The sequence below is a fragment of the Mirounga angustirostris genome, unplaced genomic scaffold (assembly GCF_029215605.1).
Source record: "Mirounga angustirostris isolate CCGP_5_RB_7025 unplaced genomic scaffold, mMirAng1.0.hap1 SCAF_4, whole genome shotgun sequence".
Lineage (NCBI taxonomy): Eukaryota > Metazoa > Chordata > Mammalia > Carnivora > Phocidae > Mirounga > Mirounga angustirostris.
The window spans coordinates 140,724,054-140,748,227 of record NW_026991712.1 but is presented as its reverse complement, the minus strand read 5'-3'; the positions used below and the strand labels follow the sequence as shown (position 1 = coordinate 140,748,227).

Below are 24,174 nucleotides of genomic sequence, written 5' to 3'. Positions count from 1 at the left end.
TGGGTAAGTAGGAGGGGAATATGCCAGTGAGCAGTTAGTAATGTATTCCGTGTTACTCCTGCAGATGAGAGATCTCAGCCAAGAACAGAAATCAAGTCTCCAATTCAGTACCTCTTCTCCTATGTCACTTGGTTCTACCTTTTTCTCCCCACTGGGAGAAATAAACTGTATTTATTGAAACAATTAATTTGTTTTCACATTTTTTATTAGTCTTAAGACATAACATAGCCATTTAGATCTTTTGATAAGCATGACATAACCCATGTTATCACACTGAGTTTTTTAATAACAGCCATAAACAAATCATTTGACCTTTTTTTTTATTAGCCTGTGAATCCTTGCTACTGGTAATGCGGGGTTTCTGTTAGAGGCAAGGCACTTCAAAACACAATTTTTGAGGTCAGTGTGACTTTTTTGATATTAAAATTGACTTGCACACTCCCCTGACTGTCTGGGGATCTGTTCGTTTTTTTCCACCAATATTTATCAAGCACTACAGCGGGTACAAGGCACTCTACTTGTTGCCGAATAGAGTGAACGAGAGAAGCTAGGACTCTGGCCTCAGAGTGTTTACCTCCTGGTGGATGACGGGACAAGAAAGCCAGCAGTTCTATTACTGTGATAGGGGAAGCTCAGGGTGTTGTCAGGGACAAGGGCATCCTGATAGAGAACTACCGTGGCATTTTGGCATTGCGAAGAGTCCAAACAAGCCTAAGACTTAACCCCTCTTCTCCTGCAGAGTGCCTTCTGATTGTAAGCATGCAAAACAAAGTGACAGCGACAAGTTGTGCTTTTCAATAACTAAGTGCTGAGGAATTAAAGACCACACGATGTGAGCATGAAGCTAAACCACCCACTTCTTTATGAGTCAGAAAACATATATACATGAAGGGAGTTCAGAAGTAAAATTGCCTGCCCCGGTACTAAAAATATACATAAGATATGCTGAAACAATAGCCATATAAGCCAAAGATTTATTGTGTGGCTTCCAAAGAGTCATGCCAGTTTCTGTTTGGAGAGGTAGTCAGAAGTTTATATGCTCTATAAACCTCTCTAAGTCCATGATCCTTGTGATTCAAGCAGGGATCCTGCTCTTAGTGATGAAACATCTAAGGGTCTGCAGTTAACAATATTTCCCGGTTTGGCCAAGAAAAACATACTGCAGAGAATTATGAGAATTAAGATCACCTTCCAGGAAGTGGAGGTCACCAGGAAAGGTTGGAGGAGTGTGGATTCATAGACAATAATAGAGGAGGAAGGAAGGAGAGGTAAAATATGAAGGCAGCAGTTATCACTAGATGACAGGGCCCCTCAGAGCAGGAACCATGGCTTTATTCTTCCTATCTGTGCTCCTCAGCCTCGTGCCTGGCATAAGGAAAGCACTCAACAGATATTTGTTGAATAAATGAATGACTGCATGGATTTGATTGAAGACACACAGAAAGTTTGGGAATAACAGGGAGTCACTTCCATCCCCCATTTGTAATAATAATACAATATTCAAGTGCATGTATTCGGTAGGATTTAGGGAGATGCATTGCATGGTGAATAAATGCTCAATACATATTTGCTTTGCCTTAATGAAGAGCTTCTACCTTGCTAGGCATTAAGAAAAATACTGAGCTTGAGATGATCCCCTTTTTGTAGAATATTTGCTGTATTACAAATTTTTTTGTCAAAATTAAGGGCCTGCAAGAAGAAGTACTCCCTTTAATCGCCACCATAACCATGGCATCTCTCCCTTGGCATAGGCCCCCTTGATCTAAGTGATAGGTGTGTTCAGCTTTCTCGTATCGTATCTGCAAACTTCTTTGCCTCTTAGGAAAGCTTTTAACTTAGTTGTAGAACCTGCTGGCGCTCCTTTCAAAGGAGCTAAATCTAATTTGTCTCTCCTGGTTTAGTGCAATTGAATCATCTCAGGGAAATGAGAAGCAATTAAGTACCTGTTGCTAACAAGGTGCTGAAATAATCTGCCAACAGACGCAAGGTGTTTATTTATTATTGGAGTATGTCATTTGAGAAAACATTACGTTGTCATTCTACAATAAGAATTGCCAGAATTGATTTTCAAATGCAGGCATCAGAGACCTAACAAGTACCACCTTTGAGGAGCATTGAAAGACAAGTAAGTAGGGCTTATGAACGTTGGTCAAGGTTAGCTCAAATGCTGGTGTCCAGCCCAGTGGGAAACACTGCCGATGGGATTTGAAGGATCTGGATGGCAAAGAGGAAAGGCAGCTTTTTAGCAAAGACCCTTTAAGTCCCAGTTCAGGAAATTATTAAATTCATTAGCCAGATACTTATAACCAGCTATTACTGCCCAGCCAAAGGAAAAAACAGTGCCAGCAAATGTTTTAAAACTACAACTAAACAAAAGTCAGGAAGCGTGTAATTAAAACTGTACCTTTATTGTATTGTAAAGAGTTTCACTATGACATGGAAAATATTTAAAGGAGAAGGCTGTTTAGCTAATTTGTCTGCAAGTGAACTGCTTAGTGGAAAACTATCCTAAATTAACTGTAAGGCCACCCACCGAGTGAACCTCATAAAAGGCCATGGCTGCTCAGCTTGGTTTTGTGTAACCGTTCAATAATTACTAGATAAATGCATAACTAAAAGCTCTATTACACTAATAATTTGTACTGAGATAGATGTGTGGGACACCCTGCTGGGTTAATTTGTCATCCCCACAGCAAACTTCTAAAGAGAGCTCTTCTGTAGGGGAATCGTGCTAATATGTGGTCCCAAGGAGGACAGGTTAGTGCAGTAAGACCAATTGGCTCCTTAATCTCCTAAAGAGGCAAAATGCCCCCAGGGTGAGTGCCAGAGAGAAAAATAGGGTGCTTAACCACGTGTGCCTAGATTTAAACTCATCTTGACAAAAGAAACTGCTCTCCCTTGGAATTCCTGGCCCCTTTCCCTCCATCTCTCTGTCTCTCCCTCCCTCTCTTCCTTCCCCTGCTCCCCCACCATAGACCCACATAGGCACACATGGTGAAGGCAGGGTTCTGAGCAAGGTTTCTTTAAAATCCTCTCATTGATAAGACTTCCCAGTGTGGCTTCTACTATAAATCACATAATCAGATAAATCCCTAGCAGTTCTTTCTTCTTGGTCTAGCTTAATATCATGTGGATTCCATGTTTGAACTCATTCTTTATTTTCCTCTTTTCGGAGTGGAATAAAAAAGTCAGTATTGGACTTGTATCTCCTCTTTATGTGGAATGTTTTCCTCTGTCACATACACACACACACAATTGCTGTTTTAAATATGAGGCTCACATTGAAGCTTCAGTGCAGGGTTTTCAGCCTCCCCTATTGACAGAACCATAAATCATGTTAAAGTTAAGTGAATTACTGTAGCACAGAACTGTGGCTTTAACAATGTTTATGTAGTATCAGCTTATCATCCATGTAGGCGGTGGGGGGGGGGGCGGTGAGCACTAATATTTGAAATGGGAACGGACGGCCCTATTAATGTGGTCGCAGTATCCCAGAGAGTCACCCATTTCATGCCGCCTCCTTTGTATTGTTAAAATGAGTGTACTTAATCACACGTAGAGAATGTTGTTTAAAATGTGTATTTCCAGAGTAAATTTCCAGTTGTCATGTGCCATTTCTTCATATGAAATGGCGGTCGCTCCCCCACCCCCGGTCAAACACTTCCTTTTTCTGATGTGCAAAACACACGTGAGCAACATCAGAGTTGCCAGGTTCCAATACAATAATAAGGGACCTGTGAACAAAAACTTCTGAAGGGAAATAAACCATTTGACCTCCGAGAAAGAATTCAGAGGGGAGCCGCGGAGCACAATGCAAAGTGCGCAGGCTGTGGGGTCAGCCAGCATAGAATTCGGGTGCTGGCTGGCCACTTGGGATCCGCGTACGCTTGTGCGGCTCACTTATCTTCTACCTGCCTTTGTTTTCCCACCTGTACCAAACGTTAAAGCCTGAGGAGGCAGAGGGAGTGAAATGACATATGGAAAGGGCTGGGAACTGTCGTAAGTATGGTGATTAAATGTTCCCTATCTCTGTGACGGGTCCTTTTATCCTCATACCTGCATTTGCTTTCTTTGCACGTGATTCTCTGGAGAGAGTTCTCATTTCCTTCATTCTTCCATCCTCATCCCCAGCCTACTCTTCCTACCTGCTCCTGTGGGTCTGGGAGGAGTGTGTGTTTCTCCTCTCTGGGAGGAGCCACGGATGCTCAGAGGAGGACATGTGGTCTCAGGGAAGTGAGGCAACCTGGTTACCCCATCCCACTGCTCTTGTCTGTTTGGGAAAACAGGGGAATCTGCCCAGTGGGGCAAGTAAATAGCTCCCTCCCATGCTAGGCAGCCCTTTAGCCATGGTAGAGACTTCTCTTGGCTCTGTCTTCATTCAGGCATGGCTCTTGCTAAAGTTAAGATAAGCACCTCTTTGGTTAACAAGAGACTGTTGTTTATAAGAATCAATTCAGCGGGTAATTACTGAGCATGCTAGGCCCTAATGAACAAACCAGACGAGTTCTGGCCCCACATCTAGCCAAACAGGTAGATAGGAAACAAATTATTATCACTATGATGAGATTAATGAGAGGCGATCTCAAGAAAGGGATAATCCCCACAGTATTTGTGGGGGGTTGGATTTATGCACGTCAGTTTGTGTGGGTCCCTTCCATTGGCATGCGATATGAATTTAGAAAACCTTGGCATCCCTGAGGGATATCTCCAGATCTTTCCAAATCCTCCAGTTCTTGAACACTATAATAAAAGTTGTGGAATTGTTGCATACCTGGTAATGAATGCTTTGAAGATATGTTCATATAGATCCTTTCAAGTGAAATATTTTTAAAAGTGAAAGAAACCCAACCAAATTCCTTCACCATCCCCTCTACCCCTCCAAAAGAAAATCATGGATTGGTGCTTGTAAGTAAAATGTCTAGGGGTGGATGGCTTCAGGCAGAGCTGGATCCAGATGCTCAGGTGATACCTTCAGAAATCTGTATGTCTTGTTCTTTGCCTCAGCTCTTCTGTCTTCTGTGTAAACTTCATTCTGAGGCTGAATCTCCTCAGACTGTGGCATTAATGATGTGGGCAGCTCCAGGTTTAATTCCCACCAATATAACAATCCCAAGGGAGAAAGAGAATAGCTTTTTCACAGTAGATCTGGGCAAGGTTCTACTCCTGGATGCTTATGGCTCTAATTGTCCTGGTTTGGGTCCTTTGCTTGGGTCACTTTTGGAATAATCCTTATGTTTAAGAGATAAGGGGGTTTCTCACTGGTGTGGCCTGGGTTGCATACCTACCTGCAGAACCAGTGGGTGGGGTTGAGACCACTCTCACTACATAGGCTGGGGCTGAGGGAAGGATAGGTACCCCCAAAAACCATGAGAGCTCTGTTTCCAGAGGGAATGGTAAGGAACTGCTGGACAGACAGAACTACTAACTGTCCCCTGCAGGAGATAAGAACAAAGCTGTCCTGAGCTTGGAGCAATGGGCTCAGCTTTCTCCCTAGCTGAAGTGACTTATTCTTGTGGTGAGGACTTGCAGAGCACAGGTAAATTCAGGTACTAGAAAGTGACTACTAGCCCACGCTATGAGCTTCCAGGTCCATGAAAACAGTTCAACTTTTGATTCCCAGTTATCTCACGTTGCCACATTACATTATATGATCCAGATTATTTTTCACGTATCTTTATTCTAAAGAAAATAATTCTAAGAATAGTAAATAACCCACTGTCTAATATATTGTCTAGCACATAGTTGATTCTCAACACATACTTTTTAAATGAGCGAGCCCTGCTATGTAACTAGAATTCATTCTAATCCTGAGAAAAATCTTTTTTTTGTATGCTATTTTATCCAATTTATAGATAAGGAAGTGTGGGCTCAGAAATGTTAAGTGACTTTGCGTGGATTAGGATAGGGAGTGATGATTTCAAACACAGAGGAGTTGAGCTCTAAAACCCAAACATGACATATGATTTCCATTTTGCAGTAGAGGCCAGGAGGCTGACCCACAGAGCTATCTGATACCCAACCTGGGATAAAAGCTTGGACCCCTGACTTCAGACACTGGACTGATTCTTCTCATACTTCCTCCCCTTGTGTGAAATCTACCACAATAGGAATAAATCCTTCCATCCTATGAGGTGTATTCAGGAAGATACTTGGAATTCAGGAGGATGCTTTGAAAGTAACCTCCACTTTAGTAATCCTGTCTCTCAGAAATAGGGGCTTAAACCACACCATAAACCTGACGATTTGGTGGGGGAAATGCTGCCAATCAGCCCGCGCTTTTATGTTTATCATGGGTTTTATTGTCATTTATTTGCTTGTTTTTTTGCCTTTTTTTCTTTTCACGTCAGCAAACACAAACTACCAGTAATCCTCTGAGAGGCTGGAGCATCTCCACGGACTTTACTTTGGAAACTCTCTTTTGCAGGACTGCAGTTTGTAATTCCAGTACAATCCCAACAGGTTGCGAGAGGACTCCCTGCTTATTTCTGTTCACCTCTGTGATCACCCAGTCTGTGGGGTTGCTTTTTTCTCAAGTGTTTTGCCATATTTCTTATCCTTCATCTCTTATTTCTTAGCATTCATTGCTTGCAGATAACATAGAAGCTCAAATTCCCTTCATGCAATGGGATTCTTGTCCACTCTGCTTGTGAAACAGTCCCTCTTCATATTTCCAATAATCATTGCTGTTGTGTGGCATTTGAACATATTTCACATTAGCCATCATGACGGCTTAAGCAAGTAGTGTGCAAATGTGGTGTATTCAGAGAGGAGGTCCTGTCAGGATCCGAAGGCAGGAGCTCCATCTCACAGAGCTTGAACAAGCACACTTGGGGATTTTAAACCTCTAAAAATTACAGCCTTCCCAAAGCCAGGATGTCATAGAGACTGTGTCCAGAAATACTCTATAACTTAATATCTCAGAAACATTTTAAAAATAATTTATTTTAAAGGGCACATGCTCCCTAGTTTCAGATATTTTAGATTTCAGTGTTATTACTATGGATCAATTGTACTGAGTATTTATAACTGTAATCCCAGAGACAGAGTTCCACTGGAATGCAAAGCTAGGTGAGCATCAGTGATTGAGTACATTTTGCAGAGGAGAGATCTAGAAGAGAAAGAAGTCACCCATATTTATAAGCAAAGTAGTGGCAGAAACAAAACTAAAAGTCCCTTAATCAAGTTAGATATTTTAAAAAAATAATAATATTTAGAAAATTTTCCTTTACTCCAGATCTTCTTTAAAAACTTTTTTAAATTTAAATTTTTTATTTAAAGATTTTATTTATTTATTTGACAGAGACAGCGAGAGAGGGAACACAAGCAGGGGGAGTGGGAGAGGGAGAAGCAGGCTTCCCGCCGAGCCGGGAGCCCGATGCGGGGCTCGATCTCAGGACCTTGGGATCATGACCTGAGCCGAAGGCAGACACTTAATGACCGAGCCACCCAGGAGCCCCTAAAAACTTTTTTTTTCTAGCAGTAACATGTATTAGATCTCCGATAAGCAACTCCCAAAAACTGACATGGTGGGCCTTTCAAGGGGATGATAGAAATTTCCATCGTATCTGGGTTTGTGGGGGTGGGGCAGGAGAAGACATGCTCAGATTCTGATTAGGTTGAAAGCGTGCCTGGGTAGCAGGGGTCTACATGGTAAAGAGAGAGGTCAGTGTGGACACTCAAGGACTGTAGATCTAAGTGAAGAATAGAGTCTAGAGGGAGACAGCCCCCTAGTTCTAAGTTTCTACTTTGTCAGAGTTTGAGATTTAAACAAAGGTACAGGTTCAAAGTATATTTGGTCAAAAACAGTCTTTATAGGTCATTGTATCTATGACCATTAGATCAGAGTTGTTGCTATGGTTGCTTTGTTTTGCATTTTGTTGTTAAGGGATTTTTTTTCAAGACCCTCTTGTCATGTCCATACTGACAGTACCTGCTCTTCCATCAATATTTATGTATTCATTTGTCCAAGTGACAGATAAGCAGCAGGTCCCTCTTATTCTTACTTAATATTCCTTTCCCCTTGTGTATTCTGTAATCCAAACAAGTCTTAGCAAATAGGAACAGATTTCAATTTATTCATCTCCCATCCACATCCCCATCCTTACTTATGATAGTATTACCAATAAAAGAAGCTATTTATGGATCACTTACCCACATGGTCAGGAACTACACCTTGTGTCTTATATACTTGTCTCATTGGATCCTAACAACAGTCTTGAGGTATTATTAGCCCCACTGTACAGATGGCAAAACCGAGTCATAGAGAAGCTCGGAAACTTAAAGTATAGCTGGTAAGTGAAAGACTTAGAATTTAAATCTATACCTATCAGACTCTAAAGCCCACAGTCCTCATATTATACCTCTACTTTTTTTGGATTCCTATGTTTAACTTGAAATTGTACACACACAGGTGTGGGAAACCAGCACAGATGAAAGCAGGTTAGATAATGGTGAAGAGGGACAATCAAAGAGCTATAGTGGGGGGTGGGAGCAGGAGTGGGTGAAGGTAGTCCAAAGGCACAAACTCTCATCAAAGAGAAAAAGAGCGACAATGGATAGTTAGTGGAAATAGAGAAGGCAAGCAGATTGCTTTGAAAGCTTCAAAGAGGTGAGTCTTCGGCAGAAAGATGGACCAGGACAAGGACAGGGTTTGGTAGGGAAGAGGTGGAAGGGGCAGGGATCGTCAGGGGCTCAACGCACAAGCACAGCATGGCAGGTGTCTGGAGGGTGGACAGGAATTATGTGGGTCTATGCCAGGGGCCCGCGAACTATGGCCCACAAGTCAAATCCAGCCCTCTGCCTGTTTTTGAAAATAAAATGCTACTGGAACATGGCCATGCTCGTTTGTTTGTGTAATATCTGTGGCTGCTTCTGCAGCACAGCAGCGGAGACCGTGCAGCCTGCAAAGCCTAAACTCTTCGCTCTCCGGCCCTTACAGAAAATGTGTGCCAGCCCCGGGTCTAGATGCTAAGACAGGGCCTGAGCACAGGAAGGGTCTTTCAGGAGCGAAAATGGATCTAAATAAAAATTTTAAAAGACCTCGCCCTCCCCCCTCCCCCTTTCTGTCTGTTTGTCTGGAAGACATTGGAATTTGATCTCCAACCTGAGGATCCCCTTAATTCAAATGGAGTAGAATATACCAATCGTCTTGGAAATGCAGTGTAGCGTAAAGTTACTTTGGTAGCAGTAATATAAAAATACTAAGGGCTTTACCAGGTATCATGCAGTGTCAGATATGTTTCTCTCCGGTGACATCCGGGTCTTTCACATGCATCTCAGCGATGGTGAAGATAGGTGCTATATGTTTTGAAAACCTTGGCTTGCCTCAAATCAAAGGCTGGCTATTTAGAAAAGGCTCCTCCTCCTCGAGGTTTAAAAACCATTGCTAATTCCCCTTTCCTTGTGTCTCTGTTAAAACAAATCCCATAACTCCAAAGTCCTGGGCTTTGATAAGTGGCAGGTCTGACTCAGGCATGATTTATAAATTATAGCTATGGACCATTAAGATAGATTTCTCAGCTTTAGGTAAGCTAGAGTGGTGTCATATACGGTGGTTTTGAATTTCTGAAGAAGCCAAGTGTGTAGCAGTTGACAACCCAAATAATTCAAATTCCATTTGCTTTTGTGGAAGCCTTTATTTTTTTTTTCTTAGTACAGTTTTTTTTTTCCTTCCACTTTCTTCTTTTAGAGTTCTGCCTTGTTAAAAATCTTTACTTCTAAATATGAGTAGTCAGGAGTTTTTTTTTAAAGATTTTATTTATTTATTTGACAGAGAGATAGAAGAGCACAAGCAGAGGGAGAGGGAGAAGCAGGCTCTGCACTGAGCAGGGGGAGCCCGATGCGGGACTCGATCCCAGGACCCTGAGATCATGACCTGAGCCGAAGGCAGACGCTTAACTGTCTGAGCCACCCAGGCGCCCTGAGTAGTCAGGAGTTCTTAATGCTACCATTGCTCTATGGAAATGGTTATTTTTGTCTGAAGAACACCTTACCGCTGAGGGGAGGAGTGGCTAACACAGGAACAGTTCAGACTCTCACCTGTTGCCACTGACTTCGGGTTGATGAATGGTAAGACGGTGAAGCTTTACAGATGCCAAGGCTTGGGAGTGATCATTCCTCCCGTGAGGGGAGAAGGCTGTGTGTCATGCTGTCTTAAGAGCACACTGCACCTGAAGGGGGATTAGATTTTATTGTTTGCACTGCTCTCTTGACAGCTTTTCTTTGGAGCATCCCATACAAGAGACTCTAGGATTGCCAGAAAGCCACGTGAAAAGGATCCAAGTCTCTGTCTAATCTGTAAGAGTCTGTGATGGCTCGTGGACAAGGAATAAAGCAATTAAGGCAATGTCAGGTTAAATACAAGAATTCAACCCATAAATTTTGGTTTGAGGAAAAATGCAGGAAGGTTATTAGAATTCTTGGAGGTTGAGTTTGGGCAAAATTGCCAAAAATGGTAAGGAGGCATTACTTTCCTCTCTCTTTTTCTTTCCCAAGATTTATAAAAAATGAAGTACGTGTTTCCAAACCTATCTGGCTGTGCCTCCCTGATAACCATCTTTTTTGAGCTAGAATATATGTCTATAAGAATATATCTATAATATATCCTCCCTATGGAGGACCCAGACCAAGAGTCACTTGGATCAAGTAAGTCTCCCCAAATACACAGTAAGACAGTAATGACCTTGACATTCTCCTTCCCCAGTCCTCATTCTGCTTTAAGGGAGAAAGCATTTTTAAGTTAAAAAAAAAATACATATTGTGTTGAATTTTCAGCTTTTTCCTCTTTCAAACCAAATCCAAGAGAATCTTTTTAAAGAAGCGGAGCAAGGGACAGGGGCCAAGTACAAACAAGTAAACCAACCTGCCTGACCTGCTTTCTTCTTTTCAAGTATCCAGTAATATGATCATTTTGTCATAAATAACTGAGCTCTACACTCTTTGGGAAATTCTGGCTCCCTGTTTCTTGAATTGTGGCTACTTTGTTCAGAGTGTGTAGGCAATGCCATTCTAGCTGGAGAAACCAGATCAAATTTCCTTCCTTCTTATTTGTATTGTTTGTGAAAAGCCCGGCAGTTGTTTTAAATAAGTCTGGCCTCTGGTTAAAATTTAAGCTGGTAGGGAGATCCATCCAGAACGGAGTGTTTCTGACACTCTCCACTGCTCCTGGCCTAGGGTACTAAGAGTATGAGACCCCAGAAGCAGCCAATTTTGTAGTGCCTTTTAATACACAAAATTGTATTAACATCAACATGGATACAGATGGATGCACTGCAATAAACCGTAACCACTTGAGAAAAGCCTTTATTGACTCGCAAGTAAATAATGCACATTTTAAAGGATCTAAATATGCATTTACATAATGTGCTATAATTTTTTATTGTGTCAACTGCTCACACACACACACATCCATAAGAGATGTTTTTCTCTGTCAAAAATTTGGACTGAGACCATTCTTTGTGCATTGCATTAGCACCACGCCAGATTCATAATGTTAGAGTTCTCAGATGGTAGTTTCTCTTCTGTGGGACCCCTGATCAGAAGATCTTGACGTACGTTTAATGAATTTTACAGATTGAGTGAGTGATTGATTTCACCCCAATGAAACTTTCTAAAATGATTTGAGGCTACTTCGACAAGAACTTAGGCACACTGAAAACGTCTAATTCAAGATGAGAGAGAGAAAACAAGAACTAGGAAAGAAGAAAATCCAAATTTAGATGTTGCTGAAGGCTGAGCTTTAGAGAACGGAAGAACGTGGGTCTTGTCCAGTAAAAGAGTAATACTAGCAGTTTATCCAGAGAAATAGCATGTATTTAATAATATTTAACAGGACTGTGTAGTGTCTGTAACACAACTATTTTCTGTTTGAAGAAATTAAAGCTCAGGATCTTGAATGATTTATATACCCAGTTCCACAATGAACTAATGGCTGAACCAGAAGTCCAAGGCATGAGAAAGTAAGGGCTGTGAGGGATAACCCTTTGAAATGCAGACTCAGCAATTGCCTAATTTGAAACTACAGGCTAAATGATTTCCTGGTGCTAATTAAGAATTAATTGGTCCTTATAAGTCAGTCATTGCAGAATTAATTTCATATAGTACCATGTGTTCTCAGGTTTGTGTTCAACTCTGGGCCACAAGGAAAATGTGAATTGTTTTAATAAAATATGATAAAGAAACTAAGGTCTAAATTTAAGTTGCTAATGGTGTTCTTTTACATATTAAGCAATAATAACAAAGAGGGCCAAGATGTTTATTAGCAATTAAAGGAGGGATTCCAAGATCCGTTGAATTCTCCCCCCTATCAACTCTCTTTAACTTTTATCCACCTGATCTTTACTCAAGTGAGTATTTTCCCTTGGGCAGCATTCTCTGTTGGCCACCACAATTTTTCATAATCAAACAATCATTTATCACTTTCCATCGAGCACCTGAAGCACTGTCACTTTATCATTAAGGTCAGCTTGCTGGGGACTCTTGACAAGGGAGTTCCCACCTTTGTGTTTGACAAGCTGCAGAAGTCCCGTGTATCACTTTGTTATGCTTAGTACATTCCCAGCCTTGTTTGGGAAATGCCACATTCCATCCCTGACTAGAAACTATGTGGTCAAATGCAGGGTGCGGGGTCAAATTTTCTTGCTACCAGCAAAGACAACCATACCATATTAGATGAACAAAACTCCTTTGGTTCTTTAAAGTACAATTTGCAAAGTAAGAGATGACCAGAGCCATTTAACTTCTTCGCTTGTGGGTTTTAACTCAGAGACAATAACAGATCCCTAAACTCTCTGGCTTTTTGCCAGGTGGGAAAAAAACCAAAGTTTTAAGTCTATCTGTATGGTTCTTGATTTCTATACCACTCTTGTATTCAATCGATCGTTGTACATTCAACTAATATTTATTGAGTACCAGACACTGTTCTGGGGATATGACAGTGAACAATTAAATAGGTAGAAAAGCTATTTTCTAAGATGGGAAAGATTGGAAGAAGAGCAAGTATAAAGGATGGAAGATGACAAGAATTCTGGTTTCACTAGGCTGTGTTCAAGATGCCCTCAATTTTTTTTTTTTAATTTAATTGCCAGAGAGAGAGAGCGAGAGAGAGAGAGAGAGCGAGAGCAGGAACACAAGAGGGGGGGAGTGGGAGAGGGAGAAGCAGGCTTCCCGCTGAGCAGGAAGCCCAATGCGGGGCTCCATCCCAGGACCCTGGAATCATGACCCGAGCCGAAGGCAGTCGCTTAACCAACTGAGCCACCCAGGCACCCCAAGATGCCCTCAATTGTATGATTGAAGATAAAATTTTGTGTTGGCCCACTGTTGTATCCCATGCCCAGAATAGAAACTCATCAATGTTTATTGGATAGATTAAAGGTTGTGTGAATTAAGATCATCTGCAAGACATGGGATAGACTATTGCTTCCACTCCAAACCCCCATTTTCACTCTTTAAAAACTACAGATACTGTTCTGAACCTCAAAGTCCTAGCCATTTCAGTTATTAGTCAGAAAGTGCCCCAATACTAAAGACATCCCAGTAGGGAACAAAGAACCCATGCCCAGTGGATCAGTGGGGATGGATGATTTGTACAGTCCTCAGCCATGCTTATGGGATAGTGGTAGGAAATGTGGCCTCTCTTGCTTAGTTTGCTCTACAGTTTTATGAGTCACCTCTCAGTAAGACTCTCGAAAGTCTTACTTTCCAAAAACTGGGCCATTCCTTTGGTCTTTGCAGGGACTCCCTGAGTTTGAAGACTTAACTGCAAAGAGTAAGGCAAGATAAATATTCTCACTTGCTTTTATCTGAGAGCCGTTTCTCTGGCCCTCCCAGAGAAGTAAGAGCTGCTACCTTGGCGTTACTGGTTTGAGTGTCCCCAACCCTTCCCATATGCTGCTCTTCTTCTCCAGCAGATTTTATCAATCACCCTTCCAATTCAAGGGCAGAAGTTCTCTCAGAAACATTATCAAGCGGCTCACATAAGTTTTTTAATCTAATGTAATCTTCTTGTACAAATAAAATTTAGCAGGGCTCAAATAAAAAGGAGTAATAGTTGTCTGAGTTCTTTTATCAATTTTTATGGGCAGAAGGCCCACAGCTGAGCAGGGGTCACTGCCTACTCAGCCTGTGGGTTCCCCTGCTCTAACATTTATGCATTTCTGAGTTTGGCTTTGAAATGGCCAAAAAAAGGGGGGGGGGGCGTCTACGTAAACCTTCCATGTAAAGTGAGGTACCCAAATTGCACAGGTTCATTAAGTGATCATTTACTACATACTTCAAAAAAATTTCATCCTGTATTAGTCCCTAGAAATTTCCTTGAAAGGGGTATAAGAGCTTTAACAATGAATTATTGTCTATGGGTTAGCTCAGCATGAAAGAGGATCCATATGTGCAAACTAGAATTTGTCATATGTAATGTCAGTTAAATCAGGTCTAATCTACCAAATACATTTTTTATTGCTTGCTTCATTAAAAAGGCTCTTAAGGTAATGAATAATCTTCAGCTTCACCAAGGATTATTAATGCCTTTATAACTCATGTCCACTGAAAATGGAAAGACAGCCTGAAACCCTACCCTAATCTAACCTCCATGTTTGTCTTAGAGCCTTAAGGAAGAAAATCTATCAGACCTATCCAGTGTTAAATTCAGCCACATGAACAGTGCTGTGAGTTGGGTCAGGAAAGAAAGGAAAAAGGATGTTGCATCGAGCTTAGACGCTGTGGCAAAGCGGGCCTTTCTCTTCATGACTCTGACGTTTTCTTTTCCTACAGCAAGCCCGCACGCAACACCGTCGACTCTTCATTTCCCGACATCGCCCATTATCCAGCAGCCCGGGCCTTACTTCTCTCACCCAGCCATCCGCTATCACCCTCAGGAGACGCTGAAAGAGTTTGTCCAACTTGTCTGCCCTGATGCTGGTCAGCAGGCTGGACAGGTGGGGTTCCTCAATGTAAGGAGACCTCTTTTTTTTTCCGATTTCTTTAGAAATATTAACCGAATGTAAAAATAACAAGGGGAGACCTTCTGACCATGTGACACGGTGCTCTAATGTTGTGCTGACGGACTGCAGGCAAATGTCATATTTATTCTAGATTGTGGGAAAGTTAACTTGCTCTGAGAGTGATTGGCCAGGGTTTAAAAAGTGTTTGTGTTAAGTTCGCAACTGTCAAGTTTATGGATATAAATCATCTCAAGGGTGAACCATATAACCTTCTAAGGTCTGTGGGCTGATAATTCCACCTCGTGCACACTAACCCTTGGGCTCACACAGTTAACAAAATAGAAAGACCAAATAATTTTAAATAATGATTTGGGGTGGTAGGGAGAGGTAGGGGGACGAGGGGGGCACAGATGTTTCAGATCAACTAAGTTGATATTTTTTAAAAATACAGTCTTCTAACACTTTAGATCAAGTTGACCAGTACTTGAACTCAAGATGCTAGAAGTACAGTTTATTATGGTTTGTTATTTCTGCAAGTAGTTATCTTTCCCACTTATCTTTATATAAAGCTAAACAGTATTCAACAGCTTCAAATGAATGTTTTCATTTTTTCTCTGATAAACCAAATAATCACAACTTGAGACAATATTCCAAACGTAAAAGTGATTTTTAAAGATCACAAATTTTATTTCAGAGTTGAACTGAGTGTTTACAGTTGGATAGCTATATCCCAATGCCACTAATAATAATAATGAATAGTAAATAATGACCAGCATAAAGCCAAATGTGATCTTCCTTTTCCCCTAAGAATGTGAAGCCACAGATCAGCTGTCATTATTACTGGCTGATTTAGAATATTATTATCACACGGCCCTATCACTGATTTTTCCTCCCTTGCAGAAATACCTGATTCTGCATATCTGAGACAGAACAGGCAGCTTTGACTAATGTCTGGTGATGTTTTAGCAGATACATTTCTGTCTAGACAACAAATCAATATGGGGCCTTTTTTCTTTTTGCTTGTGTATTCATCTGCTTGGCTTATTCTAAAGCATTCACTTACGGACTTTTAGCCCACTCAGAAATAACACACGGGCAGGTTTGCTGGCAAGAAAGCAGAGCATTCTGATTGTCAGACGAGATAGTCTTTGAGGAACAATACTAAATATATAAGAGAATGTGGGTGAGGGGCTGGCTGAGGCTGCCTCTGTGGAATTATTAAGCTTAAACTTAAAAGCCTGGGACAACTGGTTCTCCTTCACCTGAATGTTGATTCGGGACAACAGGCTAAATACCAGCTGCGATTATTGGTCGTGTACAGTGTCACTGAAGTCTGGAGTCAGAAAGGCCACGTGGGAGACCATGAAAGATCTGAAGTGATCACCAGCATCAAGCATCTGACTTTTAAATTTCTAACTTTTTTAAAAATAGTCCTGACATTCTCCTATATAACTGTCAAACTCCCGGTTTTGCATTTTGATCAAAGTTTTATAGGGTTTAAGGCAGGTCTCTTCATGGGACTGTTTTGAAAAACTTGAAAATAAAATGGATTTTATTGCTTTCTTCAGAGGGAGAACTTTCTTTTGTCAAAGAGCTGTTATTTGGTTGTTCTAACATCAGGCAGCCAAATAAATATGACTGTTATGGCATATGCTTATATAATTTAAATCAAAATTAGAAGTGATATTTTTCCCTAGCAGAATTTTGACAGCTCAATTCTAAAGTTTCTGTGCCTGATGTTACACAATATGTGAAAGAAATTTTTTTTGTTCACTTAACATATTTATTAAATGTTATATAATATCAACTTTGAGGAGTGAAAATAAAATATTATTTTTAATTTCAAATGCTATTTGGGAAACTTCATTATATCTGTATAAGTAGACAGTATGGAATAATTCCGCAACCTATAAAGCACTTATATATTAAATAAATAATAATCGTGGGAATGATGATGAAGGTAGCAGTTAAGACGGAAGTGAAACATTCCAAGCAAAACTTGGCGGGTCGTTTTAGGGAAGCAGGAGGTAGAGAAGGTCAGAATAATTCAAGAGATAAGTTTAGGCTCCATTGAGCATGTGTGCCTGGCGCTATGCTTTTGTGAAATGCCTTAAGAACGACCCAACAGTTTTTGGTCTATATGCTCTGAAGGAAGAATTCAAGCAGCTAGAATACTTCGTAATTTTACGTAAGCGATAACCAGTGCGCCTTTCGGTTTCAGAAGCAGCTAACCGTTGATATCTGTTTCTTCTTTTCCTCCTGCATGTTTTGTTTTGCTCCCGCCCTCACAGCCCAATGGGAGTAGCCAAGGCAAAGTACACAACCCATTCCTTCCCACCCCGATGTTGCCACCACCGCCGCCACCACCGATGGCCAGGCCTGTGCCTCTGCCAGTGCCAGACACGAAGCCTCCGACCACGTCAGCAGAAGGAGGTGCAGCCTCCCCCACCTCACCAAGTAAGTATGGCCGAGACAAGGCGCCGGTCACTTATCAAGCTCTGTTTACTTGAATCCTCATTTAAGTTGGGTCCCTAATGGCATAGGCTCTAGCCATAGGCCCGGATCCCCAGTGATGGTGATAGCGTGAGTTTGCAGAGCCAAGACCAGATCGCAGTGAGCACCACTCTGGGGTACTATCAGCTACACCAGATGTGGAACTATCTGGGTGTTTGGGTGGGATAAAGTGGTGTGACTCCATGCCCAAGACTGAGATCTAGATATGACTATTAAATTTTGCATATTATTTGAGTGGCTTTGAATGCTCTCCTCATGATCATCAAACAGCATCCACTTGCATGAATTCCTATTAGCAAAAAAGTTCCTTTTACTTTTGTATAGCCCTGCTGTAACTCACCGTCCAAGAGAAATTCACTTGATGAGCTATAAAGGCTGTGCACCTCGTACATCAAATAGGTAAAAAAAAAAAAGTTTAAATCAAAGTAACAATTCAAAGGTGTGTGCCTTGAACACTCACCAAGAGTAAGAGCCTGGCAGAAGATCAGAGCTGGTAACCATGGAAGTTGCATGGCCAGGTGTAGTGGGGAGAGGAGATAGAAAGTATAATTGGGTGGAAAGAGAAAAGAACTCTTGACTGTCCTCTAAAAAGTATGGGAACATGTTATCAGACAATATGAGATTTCCAAACTTTTTTAGATGATAGGAATGATGACTTGTTGAATTAGAGGGATAGTCCCCGATATTTCAGAGATGACAAGGGAGTAGAAATAGCTCAAACACACAAATTTGACTTTTATTAGTACCTGGAACAATGTCAAAAAGAGTGATGACCAGAGGCAGAGTTCTGAGGTGATGGATGGACAACCCAATCTTGACAGAGGGTGTGATAAACACCTCCCTAAAGCTTTACTGAGGGATCAAAGTGTAGGAAAGGGTAGGAACTGTGACAGTAATCCTAAGGAGAGCAGGTCTCCAAGGAGTTCTTCAAAAGTGAGACTGGAGGCAAGGAATCTACTGAGGAAAAGATTAGAGTAGACCAGGCAAAAAGTGTTAAGATCAAGAACTTGAGCAGCAGTTACAGAAGTTGAATGGAGAAGAGCACAGGGAGGGATATTTTGTAGACACATGAGCTTTGGGATAGGACAGTCATTTCAATGACTTCAATGAAGGATGATTCTAGGCCTCTTAGGTTCCTTACTTTCAGTTTAGGGGACATGATGGTATTGGGTGCAGGAGGGAAAGAGCCAAAGAGGAAAAATAAGCTTCTGTTGACACTGTGGGATTTAATCCTGGGGACACTAAATCCAGAATGTCTGGAGTTCCTCGTGGACATGTCTCTGAGGGTGAACTGTGGGTTATCTAGTATTTATTCATTTTGATAACACATGTGGAAGTGAGTGGCATTGTACTTGGATTCTGATATTACAACAGAAAGATTGAAGGTCCAGAGGCAATTTTGTGGGGACCTACTTCTCTTGATAAGAGGTGGTTCAACACTTTTCAACGAAGGAGAAAACCCTGAGTGTCCAGTGTCATAGGAAACAAACGAGGCTTGGTCTACGGATCTTGGAAGCTCAGCTTGGAAAAGAAGCTTTTGAGAAGCAGAGGCTCATAGGTGTGTCCTGCTTATTGTGTATTAATGTAACATCTTCCAACAAGTTAGAGAAATCACCATCCCCAAACTCTATTTAAATCTGGTCACTGGGGATTGGTAGTCACATAATTATTATGCCCTGTACATGCCTCCATGTACCACTTTTCTCTTCATCTTGTGCCTATCTGTGCAGGACAATGACACAGTTCTTTAAAAGCCTTGTGGTAATACTCTACCTATCCCATTTAAACACATCCTGCCCTCCACTACCAGTGTCTCCTACATTCATAGTGCATTTTCCAGTAACGGGGAAGGGCCCCTCTGGGGCACTGTGGAAGACTAGGAATAATACCATGTGCAGTTATTGAAGACTGAAAGATAAGGACTCAAATCCCCACCTTTCACATTACTAGCTGTGTTTCTCTTCAAATCAGTTTCCTCATCTGTAGAATGTGGGTGATGACCCCTGCCTAGCAGGGTTGTGTGAAATCAGCCATGATGAGCACTACCACCAAATAAATTGGAACATTTTATTATTTGCCAAAACTCTGACCTAGTAGAGTCCCTAGGCTTGAGTAATGATGAAATAGGTCTGTAGGACACATACAGCTACTCAGCCCCTAAATCAGGTTGGTGCCTTTGGGTCCATACTTCTGGATTCCACGCCATGGATTGAATCAAGTGCCTTGTATGAGAAAGTATCTGTCACCCTGTCGTGGCCAGACTCAAGTATTCCTTCAGCATTATGGGAAGAAGTGTGGAGGGGGTCCTGGCAGATCCAATTCATGTGGTTGCATGTCCATTAGAACAGGGTTTGAAGATTTTGAGGAAAAGGAGAATGTCAGGAGGGAGAGGCCCAAAAGTTTGATACAGGTAATTTGATACTTTTTTTAAAGATTTTATTTATTTATTTGAGAGAGCGAGAGCGAGCAAGCACGTGTGAGCTAGCACAAGCCGGGGGGAGGGGGAGCAGAGGGAGAAGCAGACTCCCTGCTGAGCAGGGAGCTGGGCGCAGGGCTGGAAACAGGACCCTGGGATCATGACCTGAGCAGAAGGCAGACGCTTAACCGACCAAGCCACCCAGAAACCCCTGATACTTACTTTTGGACCATATGATTCTAGGAATGTAGGCAAAACAAAATGTTCTACTGGTGGCATAGAAATGCTTTTATCAGCATAAAGTCTAGCCCTTGTTTCTGGGCTTTTTGGAGTTTGCTGAATTCACAATAATGTGTTGTTTCACAGCAATATCTTGCTTTACTGTCTTCTCCTTTATTAATAAGACAGTAGTAGGCTGGGGGATCTGTAATTTATAGCAAAGGAGAAGCCTTTCAAATTAAAAAATCTCAAAGCCCACTGGTCCACACTGGGAAGGATTTAAGAACCTCCCTCCCCGCACCCCCCCCCCACACACACAAAATCCTCTTCCATGCCCTGATTTCTGAACCAATTGATAAATAAAATACAAGAAAAATCAGATTGGAAGACCAGACTATCACTTCTACTATCGGAGAATTTAGTTTGTAACTGTAGGCAAATGAGCTTCCTAATGCTGAATTCCCAAATTACACAGACACACCTCCAGTCATGGGCAGTGCTGGACCACCGCAGGCCTTCCCAAGTGGGGTCTGCCCTCCTATTTAGAGCCCAAAGCCTGGAGATCCAGATGGCTGCATGGTGCCAGCCGGTACCTGTCTTCCTAAGAGAAAAGAGCTGGTTTCTACTTCCAAACTCTACAGTCTAGAGACTAGAAAGTGAGCAGGGGAAAGGGACCAAGAGGATATGCAAGGGAACAAATATCAGAATGAAATCGCCTCCCCCTCCCTTCCCATTCATCTTGATGACTACCTTCTTCCATTTGCTTAGCCAGCTCTCATTAGTGAGCACCTGTCATGTGCCAAGGACTGTGTTAGCGCTTGGGATACAGAGGTGATTAATCCCTGCTCGTCAGAAATGTGGGATCTGTGGAGGGAGACAGCTGGGAAATGGGTAGTTCACACGAGGCAACACTGGGACAAAGGCGTAGGTTCTACAAGAGCACTCGGGAGGGAGTTTGGTCCAGGCCCGGGGTCTCAGCTAAAGATGATTTTGGAGAGGGTGACTTCTATGCTATTTAGTAGGGCTAGTATTCTGGTGTTTTAAATCTGAGAAAGAAGGTAGAACTCTTCTTCAGAAACTAGCCTGGTGGGGGGAGGGGACGTCTAAAGTTAGATCACAGCTGAATAAAAATTTAGGGCAAAAAATATAGTTTCATAAATTATGTGCTTTCTTAGAAATTAAAACAACAGGGAGGTTGGATCCTGTTTATCTTTGCCAGTTTATTAGAGCTCAACTTTAGCAAGAAGAAACACCATGACAGGGTATTAAGTACAGATGTTCAACATCCCAATAGTATGTCAGAAATTGAGGCTTTTTTCAAAAACACTAATTGTGTAACCTAGGACAACCTTTTCTATTTGGGGTTTGAGATGACTTGCAGTAAAATAAGATTTAAAAAATAAAAGTAGTAAATCATGCCAAGGGTCTCCTATATTACCAACTTTTCTGGGCCTCAAATTCCCTTATCTGTTAATGGGAATATCCCTGAATGCTCTACCCACTCTCTTAGGCAGATTGTCAGGACAAACTGGGGTGACAGATGTGCTATGCTGTAGACAGTTCAGAGTCCAAGGCATAATTTTTAATATCATCTTATAATGAAATACAAATGGTTGCCAGCCTAAAGCAGAGTATGTATTTTTAACCTAATCAGTTGCCTCTGGCACCAAATACTCAACTTTGCAGCTGTGGCCAGAAAAACATGGGTAAGGCAGATTTGAGAAAAAAATCGCCTATGAAATAAATACATTTTAAAGGGAAAAATCTTTACTAGTGCCATAAAACAACAACAACAGGGGAGTGGGGGTGGAGTTAACAGTTCTCTCGAGAACTTTTATATTGTTGATTTGTTTGGAGAGAGATTAATATACTACTATGCCAGGTCTCTTTAGGATACGGTGATAAATAGAGATAACCTGTAAGAGTAATTCACAATGGATGTATTCTGTTCCTGCTGACTAACTACCTTTGTAGGTTTAGATACCCACTGAGAGAATATCACTTCTTTTGTTCATTCAATAAATAGTAATTGACCATCAACTATGTACCAAGTTGTGTTCTAGGTGCTAGGATTCAGCAGGAAATGAAAGAGATTTTAACAATTCCCTGATCTTCTAGAGCTCGGATTATAGAGAGGGAAGAAAGTCAATCCACAAAGCAGTGAGAATAAAAGGCAGGGATGATGTAAGATGGTTATACGTAAGCGGAACTTAGGAGTCAGGAGTGGTGGAGGTGGGGGTGTGACTGTCCGTAGGGTGGCCAGAGAAGGCCTGTCTGAGAAGAGGAAATTTAAACAAAGACCTCCCTGGCAGAAGTGAGAAGGAGCCCTGACACTGCAGGGGAAGAGCTTTCCGAGCAGAAGGAACAGCCAGCACACCTGGCCAGAGTGGGGAGAACAGAATGAGTAGGCAAAAGGAGGAGGAGGTGGGGTGGGAGGTAAGGTGGACAGAGTCTGGGAGCTGGGAGTGGGGAGTGGGATAAATAATATAGGCTTTCATAGGCCACTGTAAGGACTTGGGCCTTTACTCTGAGTGAGACCGGGGAACAGAGAAGTGATAACTCCCTAGTTTTTAACAGAAATACTTTGAAGGTTTTGTTGAAAACAGATTGCTAGGGGCAAGAATTAAAGCAGGGAGACCAGTTAAGAGGCTGGGTTTTTTTTTTTCTTAAAATCAATAAATATAATGAGTGTCTTCTACCTACCAGCTGCTGTTTTAGGCACAAGGGATGCAAAAGGGCACAAAACAATCCCCTTCCCTGTGGACAAACAGTAATCAAAGTAGAAGTAAATTAGGAAGTCCAATGGAGAAGGCTACAACAGGGAGGGAGGTGGTGTGCTGTGGCAGGGATCCAGGCACCATGGGGCCGTGTGGGTGGTAAGAATTATTTGAAAGGGAGAGCTGCCAGGGTTTGCTGATGCATTAGATATGGGTTGAGAAAAGAGAGAGAGAGATCAACGATTGCTCCTAGGTTTTTGACCTGGGCAACTGGAAGGATGGAGTTTCCATGAACTGAGATGGGAAAACGGCAGAAAGTGCCATTCTGGGCGAGGGGCAGGTACCAGAGTTTGGTTTGACCAAATTATGTTTGACATGCCCGTTAGGTATCTTACCAGTGATACTAATTATAACAGCATCCTACCTATGAAAGCTCTTTGCAGTTTGCTGAGTTTTTCCACGTGCATCATGCATTAATTGGGAAGGGACTCCTTTTCAAACATGTAATATACTGAGTGGATATTCCTCAGAGTCCTAAGGACAACAGCGGAAGAATAGGAGAAATAACTCATTACATTTGGGCCTATTTGTGATATGATGATTCAAAATGCACTATTCTTTTTCTTAATTGTATTGTAACATCCAATTTTTATATAATAGGTTAGTACCAAGATCACACTATAAAAATGGACTTTTCCAGGAAAGAAATTGCAGATTGGCATCATAGCCTAGAATTATAACAGAAAGAAAGAATGCTTTTGGATTATGATGGAAGATAAAACGTGTATTTTCTTTTTTTAATTAATTAGGAACACAAAAACTCAATTTAAGAATGCATAAAAGACTCATAAACATTTTTCTCCATGCCTTCTTAGCCTTGAACTTTTGATTTTTTAAAACTAGAGCTCTATTAAAGTAGAAGCATGCAATAACAAGTTTCCTTTATTATTTATTTTTATATCTCCCATGAATCTTACATACATTCATTATATGAATGAATATGAACCTGTTAACCAAGAATATAATAACAATCTATGACTGGGATGGAAATTCTGTAGTATAATAATTAACGTTATGTTCAGTGCCTTTCATTTAGCAAAACTCTTTACACGAATACATTATCTTCTTCTGTCTTCCTAAGAGTCCTGTGTGGTCAGGAGTTTATAGACAAGGAAGCTGACATTAGAAAGTGCAGATGATTTTCCCAAGATTATACTCCCGTAGAAGCCTGGTAGGGACTCAGATGCAGGCCTTCCCATGCTCTTTCTACTATCTCGCACCTACCTCATACAAATTACAGAGCAATGTGACATGATTCCTGGTTGCTGGGGAGCCACAACTGCCTGCTTATATGAAATTAATAACAGCACAA

General features: G+C 41.5%; 1 protein-coding gene across 11 annotated transcripts in view; it reads left to right on the top strand.

Moving 5' to 3' along the window:
* NFIA (nuclear factor I A) overlaps window positions 1-24,174 on the top strand; it is a 369,091-nt gene that overhangs the window by 295,173 nt on the left and 49,744 nt on the right. For 8 of the 11 annotated variants that reach the window (XM_054512839.2, XM_054512843.2, XM_054512840.2 and 5 more), the window contains 2 exons: window positions 14,767-14,945; window positions 17,228-17,393. In XM_054512839.2, coding sequence (XP_054368814.1) covers window positions 14,767-14,945; window positions 17,228-17,393 — 345 coding nt within the window. The remainder of the gene's footprint in view (window positions 1-14,766; window positions 14,946-17,227; window positions 17,394-24,174) is intronic. The other 3 variants (XM_045897554.3, XM_054512841.2, XM_054512838.2) reach the window with 1 other exon arrangement.